The sequence below is a fragment of the Mustela erminea genome, chromosome 17 (genome assembly GCF_009829155.1).
Source record: "Mustela erminea isolate mMusErm1 chromosome 17, mMusErm1.Pri, whole genome shotgun sequence".
NCBI classification, from domain to species: Eukaryota; Metazoa; Chordata; class Mammalia; order Carnivora; family Mustelidae; genus Mustela; species Mustela erminea.
In genome coordinates, this window is record NC_045630.1 from 13,353,324 (window position 1) to 13,380,003 (window position 26,680).

The 26,680-nt window shown below is 41.4% G+C and overlaps 2 protein-coding genes across 19 annotated transcripts in view; one reads left to right on the forward strand and one right to left on the reverse strand.

Moving 5' to 3' along the window:
* The window catches only part of SPATA45 (spermatogenesis associated 45), a 37,684-nt gene extending 20,767 nt beyond the window's left edge, over positions 1-16,917 (reverse strand). For 8 of the 10 annotated variants that reach the window (XM_032317041.1, XM_032317037.1, XM_032317040.1 and 5 more), the window contains exon 1: positions 16,810-16,916. The gene's annotated coding sequence lies outside the window, so the exon portion shown is untranslated. Of the gene's footprint in view, positions 1-16,809 lie in introns of all 10 variants that reach the window. The other 2 variants (XM_032317044.1, XM_032317033.1) reach the window with 2 other exon arrangements.
* A 577-nt stretch (positions 16,918-17,494) lies between these two features.
* FLVCR1 (FLVCR heme transporter 1) overlaps positions 17,495-26,680 on the forward strand; it is a 40,913-nt gene continuing 31,727 nt past the window's right edge. For all 9 annotated transcript variants that reach the window (XR_004279904.1, XR_004279905.1, XR_004279907.1 and 6 more), the window contains exons 1-2: positions 17,495-18,482; positions 22,551-22,695. Coding sequence is in view for 1 of the 9 variants with exons in the window: in XM_032316999.1 (XP_032172890.1) it covers positions 17,745-18,482; positions 22,551-22,695 (883 nt within the window). In the remaining 8 variants the exon portion in view is untranslated. The remainder of the gene's footprint in view (positions 18,483-22,550; positions 22,696-26,680) is intronic.

Below are 26,680 nucleotides of genomic sequence, written 5' to 3' on the forward strand. Positions count from 1 at the left end.
GAAACAACGCCAACCCTAAGACTAAATGGACAGGATTAGGGACCTTTAAAAGAACACGAAGTGCTCCACAGCTTCTATAAAATTACTTGTCAAGGACAAATATAAATCACGTGCCTTCTCTACAAATATTACCAGTAAAAAGCTTTAGCTATCCAAGCAGATAAACTTAACTTACAAATTAGTGAGTTTTGTATTGTTATACCTGTTTCATGCTCAAATTTTAAAATGGAAAGCTATAAAAACCTCAGTTTTATACATTATCAATATATTTTTCTACCTCCAGATAGTATTACCAAAATTAATTTGTAAGAGAGCTCTATTTGATTGGCCTAAAATTAAGCACTTACACATTCAAGCATTTCTAAATCTCAAAAAATATAATAGAAGCTAACCAGTTTTTCAAGTTCATATGATCTAGGAAAATTTTCAGTAAATAAAAGCTAAGTTTAAATTTGTTGGTTTAATTAATATAAGAAATACACACAGCCAACAGATACATGAAAACATGATCAACATCACTCGTCATTAGTGAAATGCAAATCAAAACTAAAATGAGATACTACCTCACCTTATCAGAATGGCTCAAATCAAAAATATGAGAAACAAAAAGCGCTGGTGAGATGTGAAAGAAAAGACCCTTCATGTACTGTTGGTGGGAATGTAAACTGATGCAGCCACTGTGGAAAAAGTTGGTCAAAAAATTAAAAATAGGGGCACCTGGGTGGCGCAGTGGGTTAAGCCTCTGCCTTTGGCTCAGGTCATGATCCCAGGGTCCTGGGATCGAGCCCCGCATCGGGTTCTCTGCTCAGCAGGGAGCCTGCTTCCTCCTCTATCTGCCTGCCTCTCTGCCTACTTATGATCTCTCTCTGTCAAATAAATAAAATCTTTTTAAAAAAATTAAAGATAGAACCAACATATGATCCAGGAATCACACTACTGGGTATTTACCCAAAGAAAATGAAAACACTAATTTGAAAATATATATGCACTCACATGTTTACTGCAATATTATTTATGATAGCAAAGATATGGAAGCAACCTGTGTCCATCCATAGATGAATGGATAAAGAAGATGTGATACATATGTTACATATATACAACGGAATATTAAATAACATACAATATATGTAGCAGAATATTATTCAGCCATAAAAGGAATTTTTCTTGCCATTTGCAATGACATGGATGGACCTAGAACGTATGACAGTGGAATAAGTCAGTCAGACAAAGACAAATATCATATGAGTTCACTCATATGTGGAAGTTAAGAAACAAAACAAATGAACAAACAGAAAAAAAGAGACAAACAAAAACACAGACTCTTAAACACAGAAAACTGATGGTTACCAGAGGGAAGGTAAGTGGGGGGATGGGTGAAATCGGTGAAGGGGGTTAAGGGTACACGTACTGTGATGAGCACTGAGGAATATGTAGAATTGTCAACTCACTACATTGTACACCTTAAACTAATATAAAATTTTATGTTAATTACACTTCAGTTAAAAAAGAGGGAAAAAGTATGATGCAGATGCTAAAAAATATATATAGAGAGAGATGTGTCTTTTGAGTTATTGGCATTAAGTATGATACTTTTCTACTTCGGTTTACTAAAAGTCAAACAAGATCATGTTATCTTTGTTACCAAATTTGTCAGTAAAAAGTAAGTAACTTAAGATGATGGCTAACTGCTTTAATGTCTCATGAAATTTTCATAAGCAATCTAAGTATTATTATTAATAAATAAATTAAAAAGATGAATAGTTCCAGCAAGCAAATTCAAAGGATTCAAAGGACCCCAAATGATCAGTTGCTACTCTTGCTGCCTTTATGTAAATAATCAGGCCAAGTTTATTCAAAGTAGACTTATTTTGCAAACAGATTAGTCTTAATTTGGCTATCTTTTATAGAAATGACAGTATTTATAAAGAGAAAAATTATGTTTCAATAACAAGCTTTGTGGATATTAGAAGCTATACTATTCATTATAAATGGGACTGGATCCTAAAGTCTTCTAGCTACAAATCTCCAAACTCACATTTCCAATTTTTCTCCTACCATCTTGTCTTAGAATCATTAAGAACTAAAACTGTGCTTTTCCCAAAGCCATGCAAACTGAAGTTGGACAACTTGACATATAAACTTCAAGGGAATCACCACAACAGTTCATGTATGGACAATCCTTGTTGCCCATTGGTGTGAGGGCCACTCAGAGAAATGACCAGAGACAGTCAAACTGCAAACAAGGAAAGTCTATCAGATTACCCATGTCTGCCTTCACTCAGTCTAGAAATGCTTTGGGGCGGACATCTAGAAATCCTCTCAACTGGCTACTCTCAGAACTCAGAGACTGGTTTAAAATTTACTCCAACCATTAACAGTTGCTTTTCTTTGCTCCCACAGAAATGCCTCTTAATACCTGATTGTTGTTTGTACCATACAGGCCTAGCTTTGGGAGGCCGTCTGCAAGATAACCTCCTGAAATGAATTGAACTCAACTGACCTATTGTCAGGACTAAGAGGCTAGTTAGTTCGATGAGATGAAACAATCTACCAGATCAACTTCTGGACAATGGAACTTCTTGGGGGAATTTCGAAGGAGGACTGTAGGGGAGTGAAACCTGCCAACCCAAACTGTATCTCTTTAGCTCAACAGGGAGGAACTTGTAATCATGGGTGAAAAATGTCACTTCTATGTCTAACAAATCTGTTAAAAGAAAGCATTAGTAATTTTCTTCAGATAAATTAAGTTTACCCACTATAAGGGACCAACCTACTCCCAGGAGTAGGAGACAGGTCTAATGGGGGTATGGGTAATGTGCTTCAATTTGTTCTTTTCTATTTTTTTTTTTTTAAGATTTTATTTATTTATGGGGCGCCTGGGTGGCTCAGTGGTTTAAGCCTCTGCCTTCAGCTCAGGTCATGATCTCAGGGTCCTGGGATTGAGCCCCGCATCGGGCTCTCTGCTCAGCGGGGAGCCTGCTTCCCCCTCTCTCTCTGCCTGCCTCTCTGCCTACTTGTGATCTCCCTCTATCAAATAAATAAATAAAAATCTTAAAAAAAAAGATTTTATTTATTTATTTGACAGAGAGAAATATCACAAGTAGGCAGAGCAGCAGATGGGGGGTGGGGGAAAGCAGGCTCCCTGCTGAGCGGAGAGCCCGATGCGGGGCTCAATCCCGGGACCTTGAGATCATGACCTGAACCAAAGGCAGAGGTTTAACCCACTGAGTCAACCAGGTGCCCCTGTTCTTTCTATTGTTTATCCTTATTCTAATTTATGTTGTTTCCTCCCTTTATGGATTTCTTGCCACTCAGCTACTAACTCTCCACAACCACCAGCTCAGCATTTAATATGTGAAACTTCTAAGAAAGCCTTAGAGGAAGAAGCTGTTGAGGTTCAGGGCAGGCCACCCCAGGATGTGCTGCTTTGGCATGTGGATTAATTTGAGTTCAAAACAATCAAGACCTAAAAGGCACAGGAAGAACCTTTGACCTTCCCCCTGCCAACCTTACAAATAAAATGGCCAGTTACTTTATTTGGAAATAGCCAACCCATAGGCAAGTCCAAAGAAACAAAGGGAAGGTTAGCTTTTATTAGGTTTTAGAAGGAAATCGGGGAGGGTTGTTTTGAACAAAAGTTCATTGGAGAAGAAGTAGAGTTTGGGGTTGTGGAAGTCTCTCACTGGCTGGAAGCGGTGATTAGCATGTTGTTGCTGGGGCACAGGGGGATCTTTCTTCTTTGTCTTAAAACCAAGAGATAAATACCTAGGTGGAAGATGTCCTCCCTTGTCAAGGTGATTCTTTTCTTCTTTTGTCCCTACTACTTATGCAGGCTGTAAGGATGTGAGAGAGCGCCCCCACCCCTCCGCCACCCCCATGAGAGCTTCCAGACTCCATTTGAAATGAGGTTTCCTTTTTTTTTTTTTAAGATTTTATTTATTTATTTGAGAGAGAGAGAATGAGAAGAGGGAGGGTTAGAGGGAGAAGCAGACTCCCAGCTGTGCAGGGAGCCTGATGAGGGACATGATCCCAGGACTCCAGGATCACGACCCAAGCTGAAGGCAGTCGCTCAACCAACTGAGCCACCCAGGTGCCCTGAGGTTTCCTTTTTACTCATTTTCACACCCCTAACTTTCTAAAAGAATTTAGGTAGAGGACCTGCTCCAGAAAGGGAACAGTCACCATTGACAACTACATTATAACATGGACTAGGTGTGGCAAAGAGGGAGGAACCTAGCCAAGTGTGTTTATTAAAATTCCTGTGTCCCATTATTTCTGTATGGCCCAGAAAACATCTGTTCACCAGACATTTGCTCTGTTTCATCTTCCTGTAAATTATTTCCTTTCTTTTGAATTACTAGACCCCTCCCCACTTCTCCTTAATTCAGGATGACATATATGCCTCAGTTTGTCTGTCTTTGAAATCTCTTATGTTTACGTGGATTCCCCATGTGTACATTAATTAATGTTTTCTCCTCTTAACTGTCTTATGTTGTCTTAATATTTTACTATTCTGAACTAAGGGTAAGCGGAAATTTCCCCCTCCCTGATAGCTACTCACTTCAAACCTTACCAAGGTCTTACTTCATTCCTACACTAAGGTTATAAGATAAAATACCAGGCATGCACAATCATGGCCAAATATGTGAAATTGAATTTAAAGCATGTTTAGGAGGGAAAGGGAAGATGGCGAAAGAACAGGGGACCCGTGTTTCATCCGGTCTCTTGAATTCAGCTAGTTATCTGTCAAATCAGTCTGAACACCTGTGAACTCAACCAGATCTAAGAAAAGAATTGCTGCAATTCTATAAATAGAAAGTGACCACTTTTTGCAAGGTAGGGGTGCAGAGATGTGAATCGGAGGGGATATATCAGAAATTAAATGGCGGGAGGTGGGAGCCTCTGTAAGCCAGCTACTGGAAAGTGGTATAGCCCCAGAGTGCAAAATTTGAACTCTTAGAGGTCTGCTCCTGTGAGAGACGTCCCTGCCTGAAAGGTACTCAGGTAGCGAAGTGGGGAGGAATCCTCGGTACGACAGTGTGGTCTTAGGATCCCCAGGGCCACAGAAAGAACAGGGGGGCCTGAGTGTCACAGAGTTCCCAAGCATTAGAGTGAGGAAACCGGCTACAATTAGTGAGGCCCACAGTGGCCTCTCAGCTAGGGGTGGCCATAAACCAGGAACTCGGACGTGATCGGGAGACCGCTCTCCAAGCAGGGGCCAGCAAGCAACAGCCCCTGGGAGACCCTGCTCCTTCCAGAGGAGCAGCGCAGGTGTGTGTAGGATCAGGCAACAGCTTCCCAAGTAGAGGCCTTGTGACCCCCAGGGTCCCAGTAAGACCCTGCTCCCCTACCTGGGAGGATCCCTGCGGATATGCACCACAGGCCTGCGGCGTGGTCCGCACAAAAGAGACTGACTGCCTTTCCCTGACGGGGCACTGAAGAGAGGGGGCAGCGATCATTCACTTCTGGGACTGGAGATGGGGTGCCACCACTATCACTTTTTAAAAAAAAATCCTCTACAGCTGTGGGGGGGTGGGGTGTGGAAACCTTCAGGGAACAAAAGTCACATAGAGAAATCCAAGGCAGCCCGGCAAGGGGCAATGCAACTCCACCCAGGAAAAGACACCTGAGAGTCAGTGCAGCAGGCGGGTCCTCCAGAAGACCAGCAGGAACATCAGGTGAAGATCTGTTTACTGATCACTCCGGACTGAAAAACTCCTGTGCTAGAGGAAAGTAGTAGGTGGAATTCAAGGGCTTTTTCTCATGAGTCTTTAGTCTTTCAGTTCAGTTCCTTTTTTCCCCTATTTAACTAGTTTCTTATTTTATCAATTGTTTTTAAGACTTTTTAAATTTTCATTGCTACATTTACGTTTTATAGATATACTCTTCATTTCTGGCTCCCTTTCACTGTATTCGATTATATGTAAATTAGACATAGATATATATAGATATGGATATATACACACATACATATATATATACACATATATATGTATATATATATGTATATATATATATATATATATAAAAGTTTCTTTCTTTATAATTTTGGAATTTAGTGTTTTCTAACAAACAGACCAAAATACACTCAGGACAAAGTGGATCACCCTATTTTGTCCACCTGTGAGATTATATTCTCTCTTTTTTACTTTTTTTTTTTTCTTTCTTTTTTTGGTTCTGACCTCTTCAGATTTGTCTAGTGTGTATTTCGCTGGGGTTGTGGTTGTGGTTGTGGTTGATATTTTTGACTTTGTACTCTTTGTCATCTATTCTTGTCTGGACAAAATGATTAGAAGGAGACGTTGACAGCAAAGGAAAGAACCAGAGGTAATACTCTTTTCCAAAGATCTAATTGATATGGATATAAGTAAAATGTCAGAAACTGAATTCAGAATAACGATTATAAGGTTACTAGCTGGGCTTGAAAAAAGCATGGAATACACTAGAGAATCTCTTAGTGCAGAAATAAAATCTAATCAAGCTGAAATTTTAAAATGCTTTAACTGAGATGCAGTCTAAAATGGATGGTCTAACAGTTAGGGTAAATGAGGCAGAAGAGAGAGTCACTGATACAGGAGACAAATTGATGAAAAGCAAGGAAGCTGAGGAAAAGAGAGGAAAAAAAATTAATGGACCATGAGGGGAGGCTTCAGGAAATCAGCAATACCATAAATGAAACAATATTAGGGGGCACCTGGGTGGCTCAGTCATTGGGTGTCTACTTTGGCTCGGGTCATGATCCCAGGGTCCTGGGATCAAGCCCTGCATCGGGCTCCCCACTCAGTGGGAAACCTGCTTCTCCCTCTCCAACTCTCCCTGCTTCTGTTCCCTCTCTCGCTGTGTTTCTCTCTGTCAAATAAATAAAATCTTTAAAAAACAAAACCAAACAAAAACAAAAAATAAAACAAAACAAAAACAGTATTAGAACTGGGTCCCAGAGGAAGAAGAAAGAGAGAGAGGGACACAAGGTATATTTGAGTAAATCATAGCTGAGAAGTAACCTAATCCTCAGAAGGAAACAGGCATTCAAGCCCAGGAGGTACAGAGAGCCCCCCTCAAAAATCAATAAAAATAGATCAACACCTCAACAAATAACAATGAAGCTTGCCAATTTCAGAGACAAAGAGAAAATCTTGAGGGTAGCCTGAAACAAGCTCGAGGGTAGGAACATTAGATTGGCAGCAGACCTATCCACAGAGACCTGGCAGGCCAGAAAGGGTTGGTGTGATATATTCAAGATACTAAATGAGAAAAACATGCAGCTAAGAATACTTTATCCAGCAAGGCAGTCATTCAGAATGGGAGAGATTAAGAGCTTCCAGGACAAACAGAAACTAAAAGAATGTGTGATCACTAAACCAGCCCTGCAAGAAATATTAAAGGGGATCCTGTAAACAAAGAGAGAGCCTAAAAGGAACATATACCACAAAGGAATAGAGACAATATACAGAAACAGTGACTTTATAGATAGGGCAGTGGCACTAAATTTATATCTTTCAATAGTTATTCAGAATGTAAATGGGCTAAATGCTCCAATCAAAAGACACAGGGTATCAGACTGGATAAAAAAAGCAAGACCCATCAATATGCTGTCTATAAGAGACTCATTTTAGACCCAAAGTCACCTCCAGGTTGAAAAGTGAGGGGAGTGGAGGACAATTAATCATTTTAATGGATACCCAAGAAAAGCTGGGATAGCAATCCTTATATCAAACAAATTGGATTTTAAACCAAAGACTCTAGTAAGGATTGACCCCATACTTACAGGGTCTATCCAACAAGAAGATCTAACAATTATAAATATTTATGCTCCTAACTTGGGAACAGCCAATTATATAAACCAATTAATAATAAAATTGAAGAAACACATTGATAATACAACAATATTGGAGACTTTAACACCCACTCACAGCAATGGACAGATAATCTAAGCAGGAGATCAACAAGGAAAAAAGGGCTTTGAATGACACACTGGACCAGATGGACTTCACAGATATATATAGACCATTCCAATCTAAAGCAACAGAATACACATTCTTCTCAAGTGCACATGGAACATTCTCCAGAATGGATTGCATAGTGGGTCACAAATCAGGTCTCACCAAGTACCAAGGACTGGAATTATTCCCTGCATATTTTTAGACCACAATGCTCTGGAAATGGAACTCAAACCCAAGAGGAAATTTAGAAGGAACTCAAATACTTGGAGGTTAAAGAGCATCCTACTAAAGAATGAATGGGTCAACCAGGAAATTAAAGAAAAGTTTAAAAAAATTCATGTAAACAAATGAAAATGAAAACACAATTGTTCAAAACCTTCGGGATACAGCAAAGGCATTCCCAAGAGGGAAGTACACAGCAATACAAGACTTTCTCAAAAAATTAGGAAAGTCTTAAATACACAAGCTAACCTCCACCTAAAGGAGCTGGAGAAAGAATAGTTAATAAAACCTAAACCTAGCAAGAGAAGAGAAATAATAAAGATTAGAGCAGAAATCAATGGAAGAGAAACCAAAAGAACAGTGGAACAGATCAATGAAACTAGAAGCTGGTCCTTTGAAAGAATAAGATTGATAAATGCCTAACTAGACTTATCAAAAAGAAAGAAGGACCCAAATTAATAAAATCATGAATGAAAGAGGAGAGATCATGACTAACACCAAGGATATACAAACAATTTTAAGAACATTCTATGAGCAACTATATGCCAACAAAATAGGCAATCTGGAAGAAATGGATGCACTTCTAGAAGCTTATAAATTACCAAACGGAAACAGGAAGAAATAGAAAACCTGAACAGACCCATAGCCAGCAAGGAAATTGAAGCAGTAATCAAATATCTCCAACAAATAAGAGCCCAGGGCTGGGTGGCTTCCCAGGGGATTTCTACCAAACATTTAAAGAACTAATACCTATTCTTCTGAAACTGTTAAAAACAAAACAAAACAAAAAAAAAAAAGAAAGAAAGAAAGAAAGGAAAGGAAAACGTCCAGACTCGTTCTATGAGACCAGCATTACCTTGAACCCAAAACCAGACAAAGACCCCACCAGAAAGGATAATTACAGACCAATATCACCGATGAACATGGATGCCAAAATTTTCATGAAAATAACAGCCAGTAGGATCCAACAGTACATTAAAAGTATTATTCACCACTACCAAGTGGAATTTATTCCTGGGCTGCAAAGGTGGTTCAATATTTGCAAATCAATCAACATGATACATCACATTAAGAAAAAAAAGGACAAGAACCCTAAGATCCTCTCAATTGATGCAGAAAAAGTATTTGACAAAATACAGCAATCTTTCTTAATTAAAACTCTCCACAGTATAGGGATAAAGGGAATATACCTCAGTATCATAAAAGCCATCTACAAAAAACCCACAGTGAATATCATTCTCAAAAGCGAAAACCTGTGAGTTTTTCCCCTAAGGTCAGGGATGCCCTCTCACCACTGTTGTTCAACATAGTAGAAGTCCCAGTCTCAGCAATGAGACAACAAAAAGAAATAAAAGGCATTGAACGTGGCAAAGAAGAAGTCAAAGTTTCTCTCTTTGCAGATGACATGACACTTTATGTGGAAAACCCCAAAGACTCCACCACAAAAGTGCTATTCACAGATGGACTTCACAGATATATATAGACCATTCCAATCTAAAGCAACAGAATACACATTCTTCTCAAGTGCACAAGGAACATTCTCCAGAATGATTGCATAGTGGGTCACAAATCAGTTCTCACCAAGTGAGGAATTCAGCAACATAGCAGAACATAAAATTAATACACAGAAGGCAGTTGCATTTTGGAGGGATGGGGTAACTGGATGATGGGCATTAAGGAGGGCACATGATATGATGAGCACAGTGTTATACACAACTGATGAAATACTGAACACTACATCTGAAACTCATATTGTATATTGGTTAATTGAATTTAAATTAAAAAAAGAAATGAGTTGTATACATATACACTAACAATAAAGAATCAGAACATTTCTATACACTAACGCAGAAGAATCAGAAATTAAGGAGTCGATCCCACGTAGATTTGCACCAAAAACTGTAAGATACCTAGGAATAAGCCTAACCAAAGAGGGAAAGGGTCTGTACTCTAGAAACTATAAAACACTTATGAAAGAAATTGAGGAAGACACAAAGAATGGAAAAACATTCCATGCTCATGGATTAGAAGAATAAATATTGTTCAAATGTCTTTGCTGCCCAGAGCAATATACACATTCAATGCAATTTCTATCAAAATACCAGTGACATTTTTCACAGAACTGGAACAATTAGTCCTAAAATTTGTATGGAACTAGAAAGGACCCCAAATAGCTAGAAGACTGATGAAAAAGAAAAACAAAGCTGGTGGCTTCACAATGCCTGACTTCAAGCTCTATTACAAAGCTGTGATCAACAAGACAGTATGGTACTGGCACAAAAACCAACAAGTAGATTAGTGGAACAGAACAGAACCCAGAAATGGACCCTCAACTCTATGGTCAACTAATCTACAACAAAGCAGGAAAGAACATCCAATGAAAAAAGGACAGTCTCTTCAACAATTGGCGTTGGGAAAACTGGACAACCACATGTAGAAGAAACTGGACCATTTTCTTACACCATACACAGATAAATGCTCAAAATGGATCAAAGTCCTAAATGTGAGACAAGAATACATCAAAATCTTAGAGGAGAACACAGGCAGCAACCTCTTCAACCTCAGCCACAGCAACTTCTTGCTAGACATGTCTCCAAAGAAAAGGGAAACAAAAGCAAAAATGAACTATTGGGACTTCATCAAGATAAAAAGCTTTTGCACAGCAAAGGAAATAGTCAACAAAACTAAAAGGCAACCTATGAAATGGGAGAAGATATTTCAAACGACGTTTCAGATAAAGGGCTAGTATTCAAGATCTATAAAAGCACTTGGGATGCCTCTGTGGCTCAGTTGGTTAAGTGTCTGTCTTCAGCTCGGGTGGTGATCCCAGGATTCTGGGTTCGAGTCCTGCATGTGGCTCCTTGCTCAGTGGGAAGCCTGCTCTTCCTCTGTCTGCCACTCTCCATGCTGTGCTCTGTCTCTCATTCTCTCTCCTCTCTCTGACAAATAACTAAATAAATAAAAGCTTGAAAAAAAAAAGAAAGGAAGGAAGGAAGGAAGAAAGAAAGAAAAAAAGAAAAGAAAATCATTAAAGATCTATAAAGCACTAATCAAACTCAAAACCCAAAAACCAAATAACCCAGTCAGGAAATAGGCAGAAGACATAAACAGACACTTCTCCAAAGAAGACATAAAAATGGCAGCAGACACATTGAAAAAATGCTCCACGTCACTTGCCATGAGGGAAATATAAATCAAAACCACCTTACACCAGTTAGGATGGCTGAAATTAACAAGTCAGGCAACAACAAATGTTGGCAAGGATGCAGAGTAAGTGTTGATGGGAATGCAAGTCCATGCAGCCACTGTGGAAAACAGTACAGAGTTTCCTCAAGAAGTTAAAAATAGGGCTACCCTATAACCCAGAAACTGCACTGGTAGGCATTTACTCCAAAGATACAAATGTGGTGATCCGAAGGAGCACATGCACCCCAATGTTTATAGCAACAATGTCCACAATAGCCAAACTGTGGAAAGAGCCCAGATGTCCAAGGACAGATGAATAGATAAAGAAGATGTGGTATATTTATACAATGGACTATTACTCAGCCATCAGAAAGGATGAATACTTACTCTTTACTTCAGTGTGGATGGAACTGGAGGGTATATGCTGAGCGGAGTAAGTCAATCAGAGAAAGACAATATATCATTTGGTTTCACTCATAAGTGGAATATAAGAAATAGTGCAGAGGATCATAGAGGGAGGGAGGGAAAACTGAGGGGGAAGTCATCAGAGAGGAAGAAAAACCACAAGAGACTCTTAACTATACGAAACAAACTGAGGGTTGCTGGAGGGGAGGTGTGGAGGGCGATGGGGTAACTGGGTGATGGGCATCAAGTAGGGCACATGATGTGATGAGTGCTGGGTGTTATATGCAACTGAGGAATTACTGAATGCAACATCTGAAACTAATGAGGTACTACATGTTGGCTAATTTTAAATAAAATAAAAATAAATAAATAAAATAAAGTGTGTTTATTTACATTTCAGAGGGAGAAAGGGCCTGATTTAACTTCTGATATAAATTAAATTTTACAATTTTGCAATAATGGAGCTGGCCATTTTCCTAGTAGTCACTGTCACCTAAAAGCATTTGTTGTGTTAGATGCCAGTGACTCTGTATGAAATGAACTGTTGTCCAGGAGTAAAAATTTTTCTGTAATCTTCAAGTTTTTTTCATCTGGTCTAAAAATGAAATATACATGAGACAGATTAACAGGAGAAGAAAAAAAAAAACCCCAATTTTAATTATGTACACATGGAGGGTAATAACCTTGAGACCTAAGGAAACTGAAACCTGCGGAAATGACCACAGCAAGAAGTTTTTATACTTCTTAGTCAAAGAGACAATAAATTTGTGAGGAGTAGACAGGAAAAGGAAAACTTAGGGTCAGGAGCCTCAATTCAAAAGATATTCTAAACAGAATGTGGGCTGAGGTGGTAAATGAGTAAAAAGTAACAGGGTTTGTTTATATGGCCTTCTTAGGCTCTAAATTCTGTATTTCTGGTGATAAGGATTCCCCATCTCTCTACCTCCTGGAACGGCGAGGGTACCTTCCACAAAGGAGATTTATTTCCCATTTTTCAAAGTGTCCTTGCACTGGCTGTTCCTTCAGTAGCTTTAATTCAAAGTAATCAACATGCCATTATGGCATATTTGGGGGGCAACCTGCCCTGGGCCCCTACACTGCCAAGTAAAAATTTTGTTTAGGTACTGATGGTGTTATAAAGTAAAATCCAGTCCCTGGCTTCAGGACGCTCCAATCTAGTTAAGGGACAAAATGTACAAAGAATAGCTAGGTAGCCACGAGGCAATGTTCCGTGAGTAGCTCCAAGGGTGTTAATAGTCAGAAAAGGATGATAGCTCTAGGGGCTTCAATCATAGAGATAGACTTAGGAAGGGAGCGGGAATGAAGTTGACCTGGACCATAGAGAATGGGTGGGATCTGGCTAAATTAAGGGAAGATGGAGAGATCATGAGTCAATTGCATGATAAACACAAACGTGGCATATTAGAGGTCTGGAGAGGACTGATACCGTGTGATTTCCTCTTCCTTGTGCTAGTCCTCCTCTGCTGTTGGTATGGCCTCCAGTCCGCCTACTCTATTAGCACCCTCACACTCCCAGGCCTGGGAATCAGGAATTGGTCTTGCCAATACGTACCAACTACCATGCTCATGTGTTTCTGTAATTTATAGTAAGAACAATACAACTGGCTTCCTCAAAAAAGTTTCTTGCACAGAGCTTCTCAAACCTTGGGACTTTCTTGGGATGATTTCCTTGCACTATTAATGAAATGACTTTTGGAATGTACCTAGGGATGGGTTGGTTGCCAGAGGAACCAACCAATTGATGAAAGCATTGGAACTTTCAGTCCCCCACCCCATCCCTTCCATTTGGTTTCTTTGTAAGAACTCAAGAAGCAAGACAAAAATACACAGAAGGGAAAACCCTGTGATTATTTTTTATGAATGTTAGACACACACACACACACACTATGTCTGGATGGGGAAAATAACACAGGGAGGATTCTGATTTCCAGCCTCCTCTATTCCTCTATTCCCCAACTTAATCTCTACAACAGCAGAGATCTGGCCACTCAGGTGGACAGAGCACAGTAATAGTGGTGGAAGCTGAAGTCAAGTTGCTAAGGTCTACCCCCTTCCCCAAGAAACACGGTGGATTCTACATCTAGTAGCATGGTTCTGGTTTGCATCTTATCCTCTTAGGTTGCAGGAAACCTTTGCTCAGGAACAGCCACATCACTCTTGGTAGCACCTTGGACCTTGGTTCCTGGATGCCATCCAGATATCATATTGCTGAACTGTTACTTATTCAAATCTCTCTCAGATGTGGCATTCCACACCCATAATGCAGCTCGGCCTCCTCTCAACTCCCAGCCAAGTGATGCTCCCAGTACTGTCCTCTCTGGCAGGGAAAGGTTTATGGTTTATACCTCCAAACATATGACATAAAGTATGATTCATACCTAAACTGGTTAATAAATATCTACTATTGAAGTAGTATTGAAGTACTACAAAGGGATACTGCTGAGTTTTCCCCTTTCTGTACTCCATTATTTCCTTATGGAACTTCGTCAAATGAAGCATATGAATTTCGTCTAATCCTTTCTTTGGAAATATCTTATTTTACATATATCATAGAAACTTAGAGTCAGAATCTTAAATCTCACAGAGTTGAATTTTCTTTCTTTTCTTTTTTAAAGATATATTAATTTGAGGGGGGAAGGGCAGTGGGAGAGGAAGAGAGAATCCTCAAGCAGACTCCCCACTGAGTCTGGGTGTGGAGCCCCAAGCAGGGCTTGATCTCATGGCCCCAAGATCACGACATGAGCTGAAACCAAGAGTCAGATGCTCAACGGAATGCACCAGCCAGGTGCCCCACATTGTTCAATTTTCTATGGGATTCAGGCATCCTATCCATAACACACCTGATCCAACACAGATAACATCTGTTGTCTGGATATCATCTCTTCAACTGCTGACCACCTCTGATAAGAAATCTGCCTCTTGCTAGGCCAAGGGTCGTTAGTATACGCCACCATATGTTGCCCTTTCAGGGCATCCTCAGAGTACTCTCTGGGAAGGGCTCTACAATCATAATTTCACTCTGAGAGAGCTTGGAGTAACTCCAGGACAATGCAAGCAAGCTTCAATAGGCAGGATGGGGTCAAATATAAGATAACATGAGAACAAGACAGAACTGAGGACAGACATGAATTGATGGACAATGGCTTTAAGTAACATTTACGGAGTATATTACTGATTACTATAGTTCAGAGGTCAGGCACTATTTAAACACTTTGTACTTACTAGCCATTTATTTCTCACAATAATTTCATGAAGAATATTGTCTCTGTTTTCTAGCTGCAAAAACTGAGGCACAGAGTAACTGATTCAAAGTCATGCAGCTGGTAAGTGAAAGAACTAGGATTTGAATCCAGGCCAATTGGATCTGGAGCCTGGACCCTAACCCCTATATAAGCTATCTTAAGAATGCCCGGACCATGTGCCAGGCACCATTCACTCATTTATTCCTCACAATAGCAATGTACTATTATGAAACAGCTAAGCAACTTGCCCAAGGTTGGGCAGCTAGAGAGTACTAAAGTGGGGAATCAAATTCAGGTAACCTGTCTCTAGATATGCTCTTCTCCACTACTCTGAACTCCTTTCATGCTACGCTCCACGTAAGTGGTGACAGAATCAGATACAGAACTGCGGCATAGGCAGGGAAGGCAAGTGACAAAGTGGACAAGCACAGAATAGGTACCAGCTGGTGAAAATGTGTAGGGAAATTAGATACGGACTGTTATCCAGGATACCCAGAGGGCTCTCAATCCCATCTTTCTTGCTAAGGACTAGAGAAGGCACATTATCTCTAGACAGAAAGAAGAAGCCTACACAATCAGGAAGAATGGCCTTGCAGAAGTACATTCAGGAAGCCGCCTCTGTGCAGAGAGGGAAGTTATGTTCAGATATAATAGAAGACAGTCGCCAACACACACTGGCTAATGGGGAAATGAACCTAATATAACCTGCCAGTTTCTTCTTTCAGGAAGGGGGTGGGAGGTTTGCAGAGATCTGAATGATCACTGTGACTATCTGGAATGGAGGTATGACAGGGCAAGCGAAGAAAGGCCATTTAAAATTGTACCCACTGGATTCCCCTTCTAAACAGCTTTTCTGTGAACTATGTAGAAAGTTTCATGCTACATGAACTATTTAAAAAATCCCTCTGAATGTTGAATACTACGTGTGCTGTATATTGAGCAATGCAATTAGTATCTTTTTCAGAGACCCATAAAATAAACTTAACTAAGACTGAAGTCCTTTGGAGGCCACGTTTGGTTGGTTGTTCATTCAGAGAATACAGCTTAATACTCTGAAATACTATCTAAATCAATGTTTAGAAAATCATATTTGCAGGGGAAATTTGCATGCTTTTAAAAAAAGGAATGGATTCATTTACAAAGCAAGTAACTATTTAAAATACTCAATAATAATTCAATGCTTGTTCGCTGCAGTCATTTAAGAAATAGCAATAAATTTTCAGACTTGCACTCATAGAGCTTACCTTCTGGTGGGGAGGTAGAAAATAACCAGGAAAAAAAAAATAAGTAAAATACAGGACATTTCCGATAGTAGTAAGCAAGCAATAAGAAGAATTAAGAAGGGAAGGGGACTAAGGAGGAGGCGGGGCATGTGGCAATTTATATAGGGTGGCCAAGGAAGACATTAAAGTGCACGTATTCCTTAAAGTTTAGGATTACGTAGTATTTCACCTATACGGAGCGGTATCTGATATATATATCTGAGGCATCTATCGGATATACATCACCAAAACAATAATATTAGGAGGCATTAAAAAGATGTAGAGCGTTTTAGGCTTCTAAATGTAAGCACTTTTAAAGGTTAAACCCATAGTTAGATACTCCGGGTTTCAATTTCACTTTTAAAATGGTATTTGGAGTCGGTTTTTTTCCAAATAAGTTTCCTAAGTAGCAGCAGGCGGCACCTTTTCTCTAGAAGACGCTCAAGGCTGCGTACACGTGCTCTCGAGAGCAGGACCGGCGTCACTGATTCCCCGGGGCACCAGTGCCTGGAACACACACAAGTTTGGTACCTGGAGTCCCCGGAGCCCAGTGCACCTGCGCGTCCAGTAAACCGAGCTGCGGGAGGGGGTGCGAGGGAGAACCCTGAGTCACAGGGTCCGCTCGGGCACAGCCCGTCGGCCCCGCCGGCCTCCGCCATCAGCGGGCCGGGGGATTCCAACTTCACCGGGGGCAGACTGCTGACGAAATCGGCGTGGGCTGAGCGCGTTCTGGTGTTTTTCCTCTGCCGAGGCGGCACGAACTTCTGCAGTGGGGACCTGTCTGCTCTAAAGGCGGGGTCGGATCCTGACGGACAGCTGTGCTGGGCCGAGGCCAAACTCGTCCCCCGCCTGCGCGTGGCCCCCGCCCTCGCGGAGCCCCTCCGGGTGAGGAGCGCGACGCGCACCTCTTTGTCTCTCGCGTTTCTCCCGCCCCCTCGTTCCCAGTTCCGAGGCGCCGAGGTGCCCCGGCCGCCTCCCGCCCTCCCCTCCCGCTCACCTTCCCCACCCCCTCCGCAGCCCCTCCCGCCCTCTTCCCACGTTGGCTACTCTCGGCGACTGCATCTTTCCGCGGCAGACAACGCGCGGCCTTAACCTTCCAGTCCCGCCTTCCAACTCTCCACCCCGCAAATTTGCTCCCGCCTCATCCCTGACAGAAGCACCCCGATTGGCTCTCGCGCCGGGGGGGGGGAATACGCCCGCTGATTGGTCGGGTGACGCTCTTGGGGCGGGGCCTGGAGCAGGGTGACCGCAGGCCTGGAGGAGCGCGAGGACAGCTATTGCGCCCGCGGCCTCCCGTAGCGCCGGCTGGGTTTTGCGGGTCGCACCCAGGCTCACCCGGCCAGGGAAAAGGGTTGCATGAGCGGTGGTCCAAAGGGTTGGGGTTGGGGTGCCGGGAGGGCCTCGGGTCGTGGGCGGGGGGCTGCGGGGAGGGGAAGGAGGGCCGCGGCGCGGGGGAGCGCAGGGACATGGCACAGCTGGACGATGAGGAGGGGGCAGCGGTGGCACCCGGGCACCCGCCCGCGAATGGATACCTCCTGGTCCCGGGGGGCGAGCCCCTCGGAAAGCTAAGCGCGGAGCCGCAGAACGGACTCAAAGCCGGCTGCCTGACCCTGAATGGAGTGTCTCGGGACAGCCTCGCGGCCGCCGCTCAGTCCCTCGGCGGGCCCCAGACTCCGCTGGCTCCAGAGGAGGAGACCCAGACACGGCTGTTGCCCACGGGCCCCGGGGAGGAGACCCCCGGGGCCGAGGGTTCCCGGGTGCCCCAGACGGCGCTCTCTGCGCGGCGCTTTGTGGTGCTGCTGATCTTCAGCCTGTACTCGCTGGTGAACGCCTTTCAGTGGATCCAGTACAGCATCATCAGCAATGTCTTTGAGGGCTTCTATGGCGTCTCCTCCCTGCACATCGACTGGCTGTCCATGGTGTACATGCTGGCCTACGTGCCCCTCATCTTTCCGGCCACGTGGCTGCTGGACACCAGAGGCCTGCGGCTCACCGCCCTGCTGGGCTCCGGCCTCAACTGCCTGGGCGCCTGGATCAAGTGCGCCAGTGTCCAGCAGCATCTCTTCTGGGTCACCATGCTGGGCCAGTGTCTCTGCTCCGTGGCCCAGGTGTTCATCCTCGGCTTGCCCTCCCGCATCGCCTCGGTGTGGTTTGGCCCCAAGGAGGTATCCACAGCTTGTGCCACTGGCGTGCTGGGCAATCAGGTAAGAACTAGAGTGACACAGGAAAACCGGATCGTTAAAGGACCAGATCTAAGCATAGGCCGTGTGAGCTAGGCAAATGGATGGGCCCCTCAGGAGCGGTTGTGTGTAAGTGCAGGGAAGGAGATGGGTCTTGGATTAAAGAGGGTATTTATTTGTAAGGACAGAACTTCGAAACCAGTTTGAAGTGAGCACCTTGTCATCTTGCTTTGAGAATTACCTGTAAAATAACTGAACTGACCCATATATCCCTAACATCATAGAAAACTTGTCAGTGTAATAATCAGTAAGACTGAAGTAGGTTTTTTTGCTGTCCCCAGTGTATTCCTTGTAGAAGGAAGGTGTTGGATTCCGGGAAGTTTTTCTCCTTTTGAGTGATCAATGTGAACAGCTCCTGTTTTATTTTATTTTGGCTTGTTTTACTTATGTATTTATTTTTCTAAAGTTTATTTATCTTTTGTAGTACTCCCTACACCCAAGGTGGGGCTGGAACTCATGACCCTGAGATCAAGAGTTGCACACTCTTCCGACTGAGTCAGCCAGGCTCCCTTCCTGTTTAAATTCATATGTTAGCAATCAGCAGAGTGCCTGGTACAAACAGTTACAAATGACAGCTAAATAAATGTTACGGTGGTAAAGACCTCTCACAACATTACTGAGTCCAATTACAATTTTTAACAGTAAGAAAATGCAAGTCAGATCACAGATCATGGAACCCATTCTAAAAGGGTGGCATATTTTGCCAATTCCCCCTTAAAGGGCTTCCAGTCCTTCTGACCTAACACAATAGGTTTAAATTCCAATAGCTTTACTAAGTAGAATGGGGTGTGTGTGTGTGTTGTAATTGCAGATTGATTCTTTCATTGTCACTTAAAATTTGCATAATGGAGCCCTGTGATACTTTATGTACATTATGTTGAGTATTCATTCAGCTTGAGGAGAATGTAGTTAAAAACCTATATACCATGAACTTCACCTCTCTCTATGCCTATATTCCTACATACTATGTAACAAAAGAATGTTACTCTCTTACTTCCGATCTAACACTTGTTTCAAGATCACATAAGATTTACCTAAAATCCATAAAAAGACTAGCTCTACGTGTTTATTACCTTATGTTTATCTTCTTTCTCTAAAAGTGCAAAGGAAAGGGTAGTTTGAACTGTAGTTGTTGTGTATTCAAAATAATTTATAACTGATATTTTAGTTGATTGCTTCCATATGTTTAGATAGGAACTATTAAAATATTTTTCATTTACAAAATTATATTCCATATTCATACTTCATTGAGCATGACAGAAGTATTATTAACTCCATATCTGTGGATTATCTATTTATGGATAATAAATGGAAATGTCTTCTCAAGGCAGATTTCCCTCTGACGTTCAGCACACCTCTGCCTTCTTCGCACATTCCCCTACGTGTTCTCGACCTTCCCAGGCTGCAGTAGCTGTGCACCTGTTAATGGCCCTCATTTTCAGCCTAAATTATGGAGTGATCATTTATATTAATATTCAACAGTACTGAGCATTCACCAAGAACCTGGCACCATGCTAAGTATTTTACATGCACTGTGTCCTTGAATTTAATAATATAAGGTAGGAACCATTAGTCTCTCCATTTTATAGATACAGAAACAGACTTGAAGGGATGACTTTATTTTCCAGAAGCCACACAGCTAACTGTTGGCAGCATTCACAGCCAAGTTTGTCTGATTCCTGCATCCTGGCTTTTCACTGTCCGTCTCTACTGCCAGGTCTCTAACCTGAGAGACCCTTTAAAAACATGGATCAGATCCTGTCGTCTTTTGCTCTGCTTTGGACTCACCAGTGATTTCCCATAGTACTTAAAATCTAAACTCTTCACTCTGCGTTACAGAACCTTACACTAACATGTCTTCTTCGGCTCCTTAAACAACACTAAGCTTGAATTTTGCATGAGGGCCTTTGCAGAAGCATTCTCTCTGCCTGGGATGTTCTTCCTCCTAGGATCACATTATTACATCCTTCCGTCACTCAACTCTCGTTTAAATTCATTTTAAATGATCATTTTGTGGCCTTTCTTGAGGATCCCAGTCACTCTCTTATCACATCATTATACTAGCTCCATACAGCGCTTACCACTGTCTGATGTATTTATGCTTATGTATTAATTGTTACCACTCATTTCCCATCCCCACCATTAGATTGTAAGTTTCATGAAAATAGGCATGTGGTCTGAATGTATACAGTTGTCTCACCAGCACTTAACACAGTGCCCAGCACATTATAGATTCTCCATAAAAATTTGTTGAATAAGTGGATGAGCTTCAGACTCATGTAGATAGAGGCCAGCTGAATACTTCCCTGTGACCCCGCCCATCCAAATTTACCTCATCTCCTTGCTTATTTCTCTGCATTTCTACGGCCACTATCTTAGCTTTGGCCAGCGGCAGCCCTTACTTAGACATTGCTGGCTGATTTTCCTATCTGCAGCTCTTTTCTCTTTCCCTGTCTCTCCACATCCATCCTCTGTGGTCTTTCTGATGTGCAGATCTGTCCAGGACACGCCCTTCTACTCTGCAGTGGCTTCTGTTGCCCGGAGGACAAAATTCAAACTCTCCAGTGAGACCGCGGGAGACCCTTTGGATCTGCCTCCTCTCAACCCCCAGCTTCCCCTCTCCACATCCCCCCAGTCCTCACAGCCACATTCTCTCTCTGCTCTGAGGGAAAGTGTTCGCTACTTCCAGCTTCTCACAAGGTCACGCTCTCCTCCTTCCTTCGCACATGATATTCCCTTGGCTGGGGACATGCAGATTTCACGTGGCGAACTCCAGTTGCTTTTTCAGATCTTTGCTCCTCCAGAAAGTTTTCCTGAACCCCAAGTCTATACAAAGTGGTCCTTCAAAGTAGTTTCTTAGCTAGGGTGACCATGTGTTCAGTTAGCCAGGGATAATCCAGGTGTAGAGCTAACTATTCATTTAGTCCCTTTCACTCCGAATAGTGTTCTCATTGGGATGATTGCGTCCTCTACCTCTCCAGCACTGTACTTACCACACTGTCTTGTAATCACCTGTTTAATGGTCTCTATCCTCCTTTTTGTAAAGGAGCAAATGAAGTGTTTGGTGACTCTTAGTATCTCTCTCAGCCTCCTTTTGGAAACCAGTCTAGGGACCTTCCTCCTCATCTCCATCCCTGAAAGAATCTGCTATCTTTCTCTATTGAGCGCCTTTCATTTTATTTCTTTCATTGTGGTTATCCTATCCAACCTTGTGTTTTTCTTACTAAGGCAAAATTCACATAACATAAAATTAACCATCTTAAATTATAGCGCAGTGGCATTTAGTACATTCACCGTATTGTACAACCATCCCTCTATCTAGATTGAAAACATTTTCTTTTACCCTCAAAGAAGACCCAATACCCATCTTCTGAACTTTACTCTGCATATTCTTTTTTTTTTTTAAAAGATGTAATTTATTTATTTGACAAACAGAGATCACAAGTAGGCAGAGAGGCAGGCAGAGAGAGAGAGGAGGAAGCAGACTCCCTGCCGAGCAGAGAGCCCAATGCGGGTCTCGATCCCAGGACCCTGGAATCATGACCTGAGCCAAAGGCAGAGGCTTTAACCCACTGAGCCACACAGGTGCCCCTGATCTGCATATTCTTACTCCTCTTTTTGATTGTAAGCATCTAAAGTATAAGAACGGTATCTTACCCATCCTTACAGCAGAATCATTCAAATAGTGGGAGTTTGTTGAATAGGGAAGGCATGTGTCAGCAACTACCCTTTAACATTACAGTAGTGAAAAAAACCAACAAAACATTAGAAGGTGGTGTTGTTGGTTTTTTAAAATAATTATTTATTTGGGTAATCTCTACACGCAGTGTGGGGCTCAAACTCATGACCCGGAGATCAGGAGTCTCACGCTTCTCCAACTGAGCCAGCCCAGCACCCCAGAACATGGTGCTTTAGAATGTACACCTTACACCTTCAATATATAAGCTGTCTTCTCTATGCTGTATTAATTGCCAGTATGTCCTTTTTTTCTCTTTTTAAGAGTAGCTATTAACAGGATTGTTTATTTTTCAGCTTGGAACTGCTGTTGGCTTTTTGCTACCACCAGTTTTAGTGCCCAACACACAGAATGACACAGATCTGCTGGCTTGTAATATCAGTACCATGTTTTATGGGACGTCATCCATCGCCACGTTTTTATGTCTTTTAACAGTAATTGGTAAGCAAATTATATTCCCTGTTGCTTAAAGAGATAAATGCATGGCCAACATGTGGAAATCAAAATAGCTGACCCTGAACATTTTCATGATAATATCTCGAATGCCATTTGCTTGTTTCATTCTTGCTGTTGCACTTGTTCAGATAATGAATGCTACATCCCTAGGGATATGTTATGGTCAGCTACTTTAATATCGTAAAGGGTTTGGAGACTAATTCATCTGATTTCTCTCCCTACTAACTGTTCTTCCCGGATAACCGTGGTTTCCAACATGCCACCTGCCTCCCTTTTGCATCTTCTTCTGCATTTTCTACAGCTTATGCTAACAAACCCAGGAACAAATTCTTGTCATGCTTTGAAATGATGCAAAGAGGCTGCAACCTTTTTTTCCCTTTTTTAATGAGAAATCCTTCCAAGGATCCCTATTTTAACAATTAACTGGATCTGAACATGTTGACCAGTGAACGATCCTGGGCAGTGGCAAGCTGTTCAGCAGAGCCTCACACTGGCCACTGCCTGCTTGTTGGGCCACTCCAGCAAAGCACTGCTGTCACCACTCGTCCCTGAGTCCTCTCGTCGGGGCCTGTCTCTTGAAGCAGTCAGTCCAAATCAGCTGCAAGCAGCCATCATCAGTTTGGAAGAAGGTTTGGGAAGGTCTGCTTTTTAAAGTTTATTTTTAACGGGAAAAAATTTTGCTTGCAGGGAGGACAGGTTATTTTTCAGGAATGTGGTTGATAGTATAACTGTAATATTGCCCTTTGGGCACTCAGGATATCTTAACTTGATTTGAGGAAGAAAGCAACTTTAAAGTTGAAAGATCATCTTTTAATCATTAATGTTTACCTTAAATTGCATTATAGCTGGAGTTTTAAAATTTATAAGGTTAATTTTCACCATGGCTGTAATAGTAATGAAAAATCCAAATTTTGTGATCTCTAAATCACAAAGGTTTCAAAGGCATGTAGGTGGAAGACTGTTTTGGTAGAGACTGTCTTCATAGATGAACTGCCCATACGTTTAATTTACCTTCAGATAATGAAAAAAATATCTTCTTGGTAACATATAAAGTATTCTGATATGCCACATCTCCTTATGGTTGGTTTTTTATGTTTCAGTTAGGGATTGACATTTTTGCTGTGTATAGACTACTGAAAAAGGACAAATCATCCCTGTACTACTTCAGCAGTTTAAAAAAGCTTTAAAAGAAATCTGCAGTTGACCCCTGAACAACATGGGTTTGAACTGCACATGTCCATTTATACATGGTTTTTTTATAGTACTGTAAAAGTACAGTATTTTCTCTTCCTTATGACTTTCCTTTTTTTTTTTTTAAGATTTTATTTATTTATTTGACAGAGAGAGAAATCACAAGTAGGTAGAGAGGCAGGCAGAGAAAGTGGGAAGCAGGCTCCCTGCTGAGCAGAGAACCCAATGTGGGACTTAATCCAAGGACCCTGAGATCGTGACCCGAGCTGACGGCAAAGGCTTTAACCCACTGAGCCACCCAAGCATGCCCCTCCTTATGACTTTCTTAGTAACATTTTCTTTTCTCTAGCTTACTTTATTTTGAAAATACAGTGTGTAACACATATAGCGTACAAAATATGTGTCAATCAGCTATGTTATCAGTGAGGCTTGTGGTCAACAGTAGGCCATTAGTTGTTAAGTTTTTGGAGAGTCAAAAGTTATACATGAATTTTCAGCTGTAGGGGATTGGTGCCCCTAACCCCCATGTTGTTTAAGGGTCAACTCTATGTTTTTTAAAAATAAACTCTTAAGTCTACTTCTCCAGTAGCCATATTTGATTTGCTAGATAATATGTAGTTTGCATATATTTTGCATAAATGGATCCTCTGTTAGCAGTAGGGATTATTAACATGTAAAATCCTCCTTCCTGCGATTGCTTGTGTATCTTCACATCAATTCTGGTCTTCCTTTTTTTATTGTCTTTTCATTGCTTTATCTCTTTGGAAGAAATGAGATTCTAAATAAGAATCTATATAAGAATTCTATAATTCTATATAGTTCTATATAAGAATTCTATATAAGAAATGAGGTTCTATATAAGATATCTCTACATGTGAAATTATATACATGACACATATGTGTTTAAGCATTTCTATAGGGGATGCTACAAATATAAGATTTTTATTTCTCAAAGGAAGGGGACAGAAAGGCATTAATAATAGGCTTGATGTTTGACCTAGCACCTATGTTATTTGAGAAATTAAAGGAGATATATACATGTACATTATTAGTTACTTATGCTCTCATAGCTTCTGAATAGACAGTGAAGATGGAGCAGGGAAGAAAGGGCTCACTGTCAAGTTTTGCTTGTAATCTTAGCCATAGGATACCAAGCATAGTATAAAAGCAAGAAAATATACAGTTGTGACATGAATGTCTTGGGTTGAAAAGCATGACATTTATTTATTTATTTATTTTTATTATTTTTTTTTAAGATTTTTTTTTAATTTTATTTTTTAATGTTTTACTTTTCTTTTCTTTTCTTTTCTTTTTTTTTTTAAAGATTTTTATTTATTTATTTGACAGACAGAGACCACAAGTAGGCAGAAAGGCAGGCAGAGAGAGAGGGGGCGGTGGGGGGAAGCAGGCTCCCTGCAGAGCAGAGAGCCCGATGCGGGGCTCGATCCCAGGACCCTGAGATCATGACCCGAGCCGAAGACAGCAGCCCAACCCACTGAGCCACCCAGGCGCCCCATAAAAATTTTTTTTTTAATTATTTATTCAACAGAGAGATAAAGAGCACAAGTAGGCAGAGCGGCAGGCAGAGGGAGAGGGAGAAGCAGGCTCCCTGCTTAGCAGAGAGCCTGATGTGGGGCTCAATCCCAGGACCCTGGGATCATGACCTGAGCCAAAGGCAGCAGCTTAACCGACCAAGCCACCCAGGTGCCCCGAAAATCATGACATTTAAACAAAAAAATTTATCTGTTTTCCTGATTCTCAAATACTTGCTATTGGAGAAGATAGGGGTTATTTTAGAAATCCCTACTTAAAGGCCCTTAATTACTAAAAGACAATCCAACTTCCTTCTAAATACTTCCCATAAATACTTTGGAAGCCCAACCAAATTTTACAAAGTAATTTGGCTTTGCTGTTGCTTTTCAGCAATGTGTCGTGTACTAAATTGGTATTCAGCAGTCTTTCAAAAATACTATCTTGAGGCTTATGTCACGTAACCCTGTTGCTCTCCCTCATGGAGCATACTCACGAATGTAGCTTTTCTAGGAATCAATCTAAACCTTCCACCAAATCTCACACTAATACCTCATTCTTCATACCCTACCCGATTGTGGCCTATAGCATTTGGTGGTTTGGTAAGTACCAAACACGTTTGGCACACTCGATGCTATACCATCTAATCCTCATAGGCATAGGAGGACGGTACTAATATCATTCCCATTTGGTAGGAAATTTGGTAGGAAAGTAGGACACAGCATTGAAGTGAATGTAATCTATCCATGGTCACAGTGAATACTGAAGAAGAAATTTTAGTCTAGGTACCCTAACTCCATATTTAAGATGTTTTATATAAAAACATGTCATTTTAATTTTTATTTAGTCTTATTTTTATTCAAGTTTAAATTTCTCTTGTGTAAGTGGTAATGCTGTTGTGTATGAAAGCTGTCCTTGTGTAGGAGGGCAGTAAATTCTGTCACTTAACTCAAGTGTGCAAATTAAAATGCTTACCTTCCTGATTCACTAACATGAGTGGATGAGAGAAACCAGAAGTAAAGGCAATCAAAATATTTAACGTTTAGGTACTTAAACACATGCGTATATAACGTATATGTACAATTCTACTTTTGATTCTTATATTCAGGGTATTTATAGATAGGCTGCTGTTGTAAACATTTAACAGAAATATGTTTTACTTAGTCTGTAAGAATTTTAAGCATGTGAGATAAAGTCTCTGGCTTTTGAAAGTAGGTATTTCTGGGGCACCTGGGTGGCTCAGTTAGTT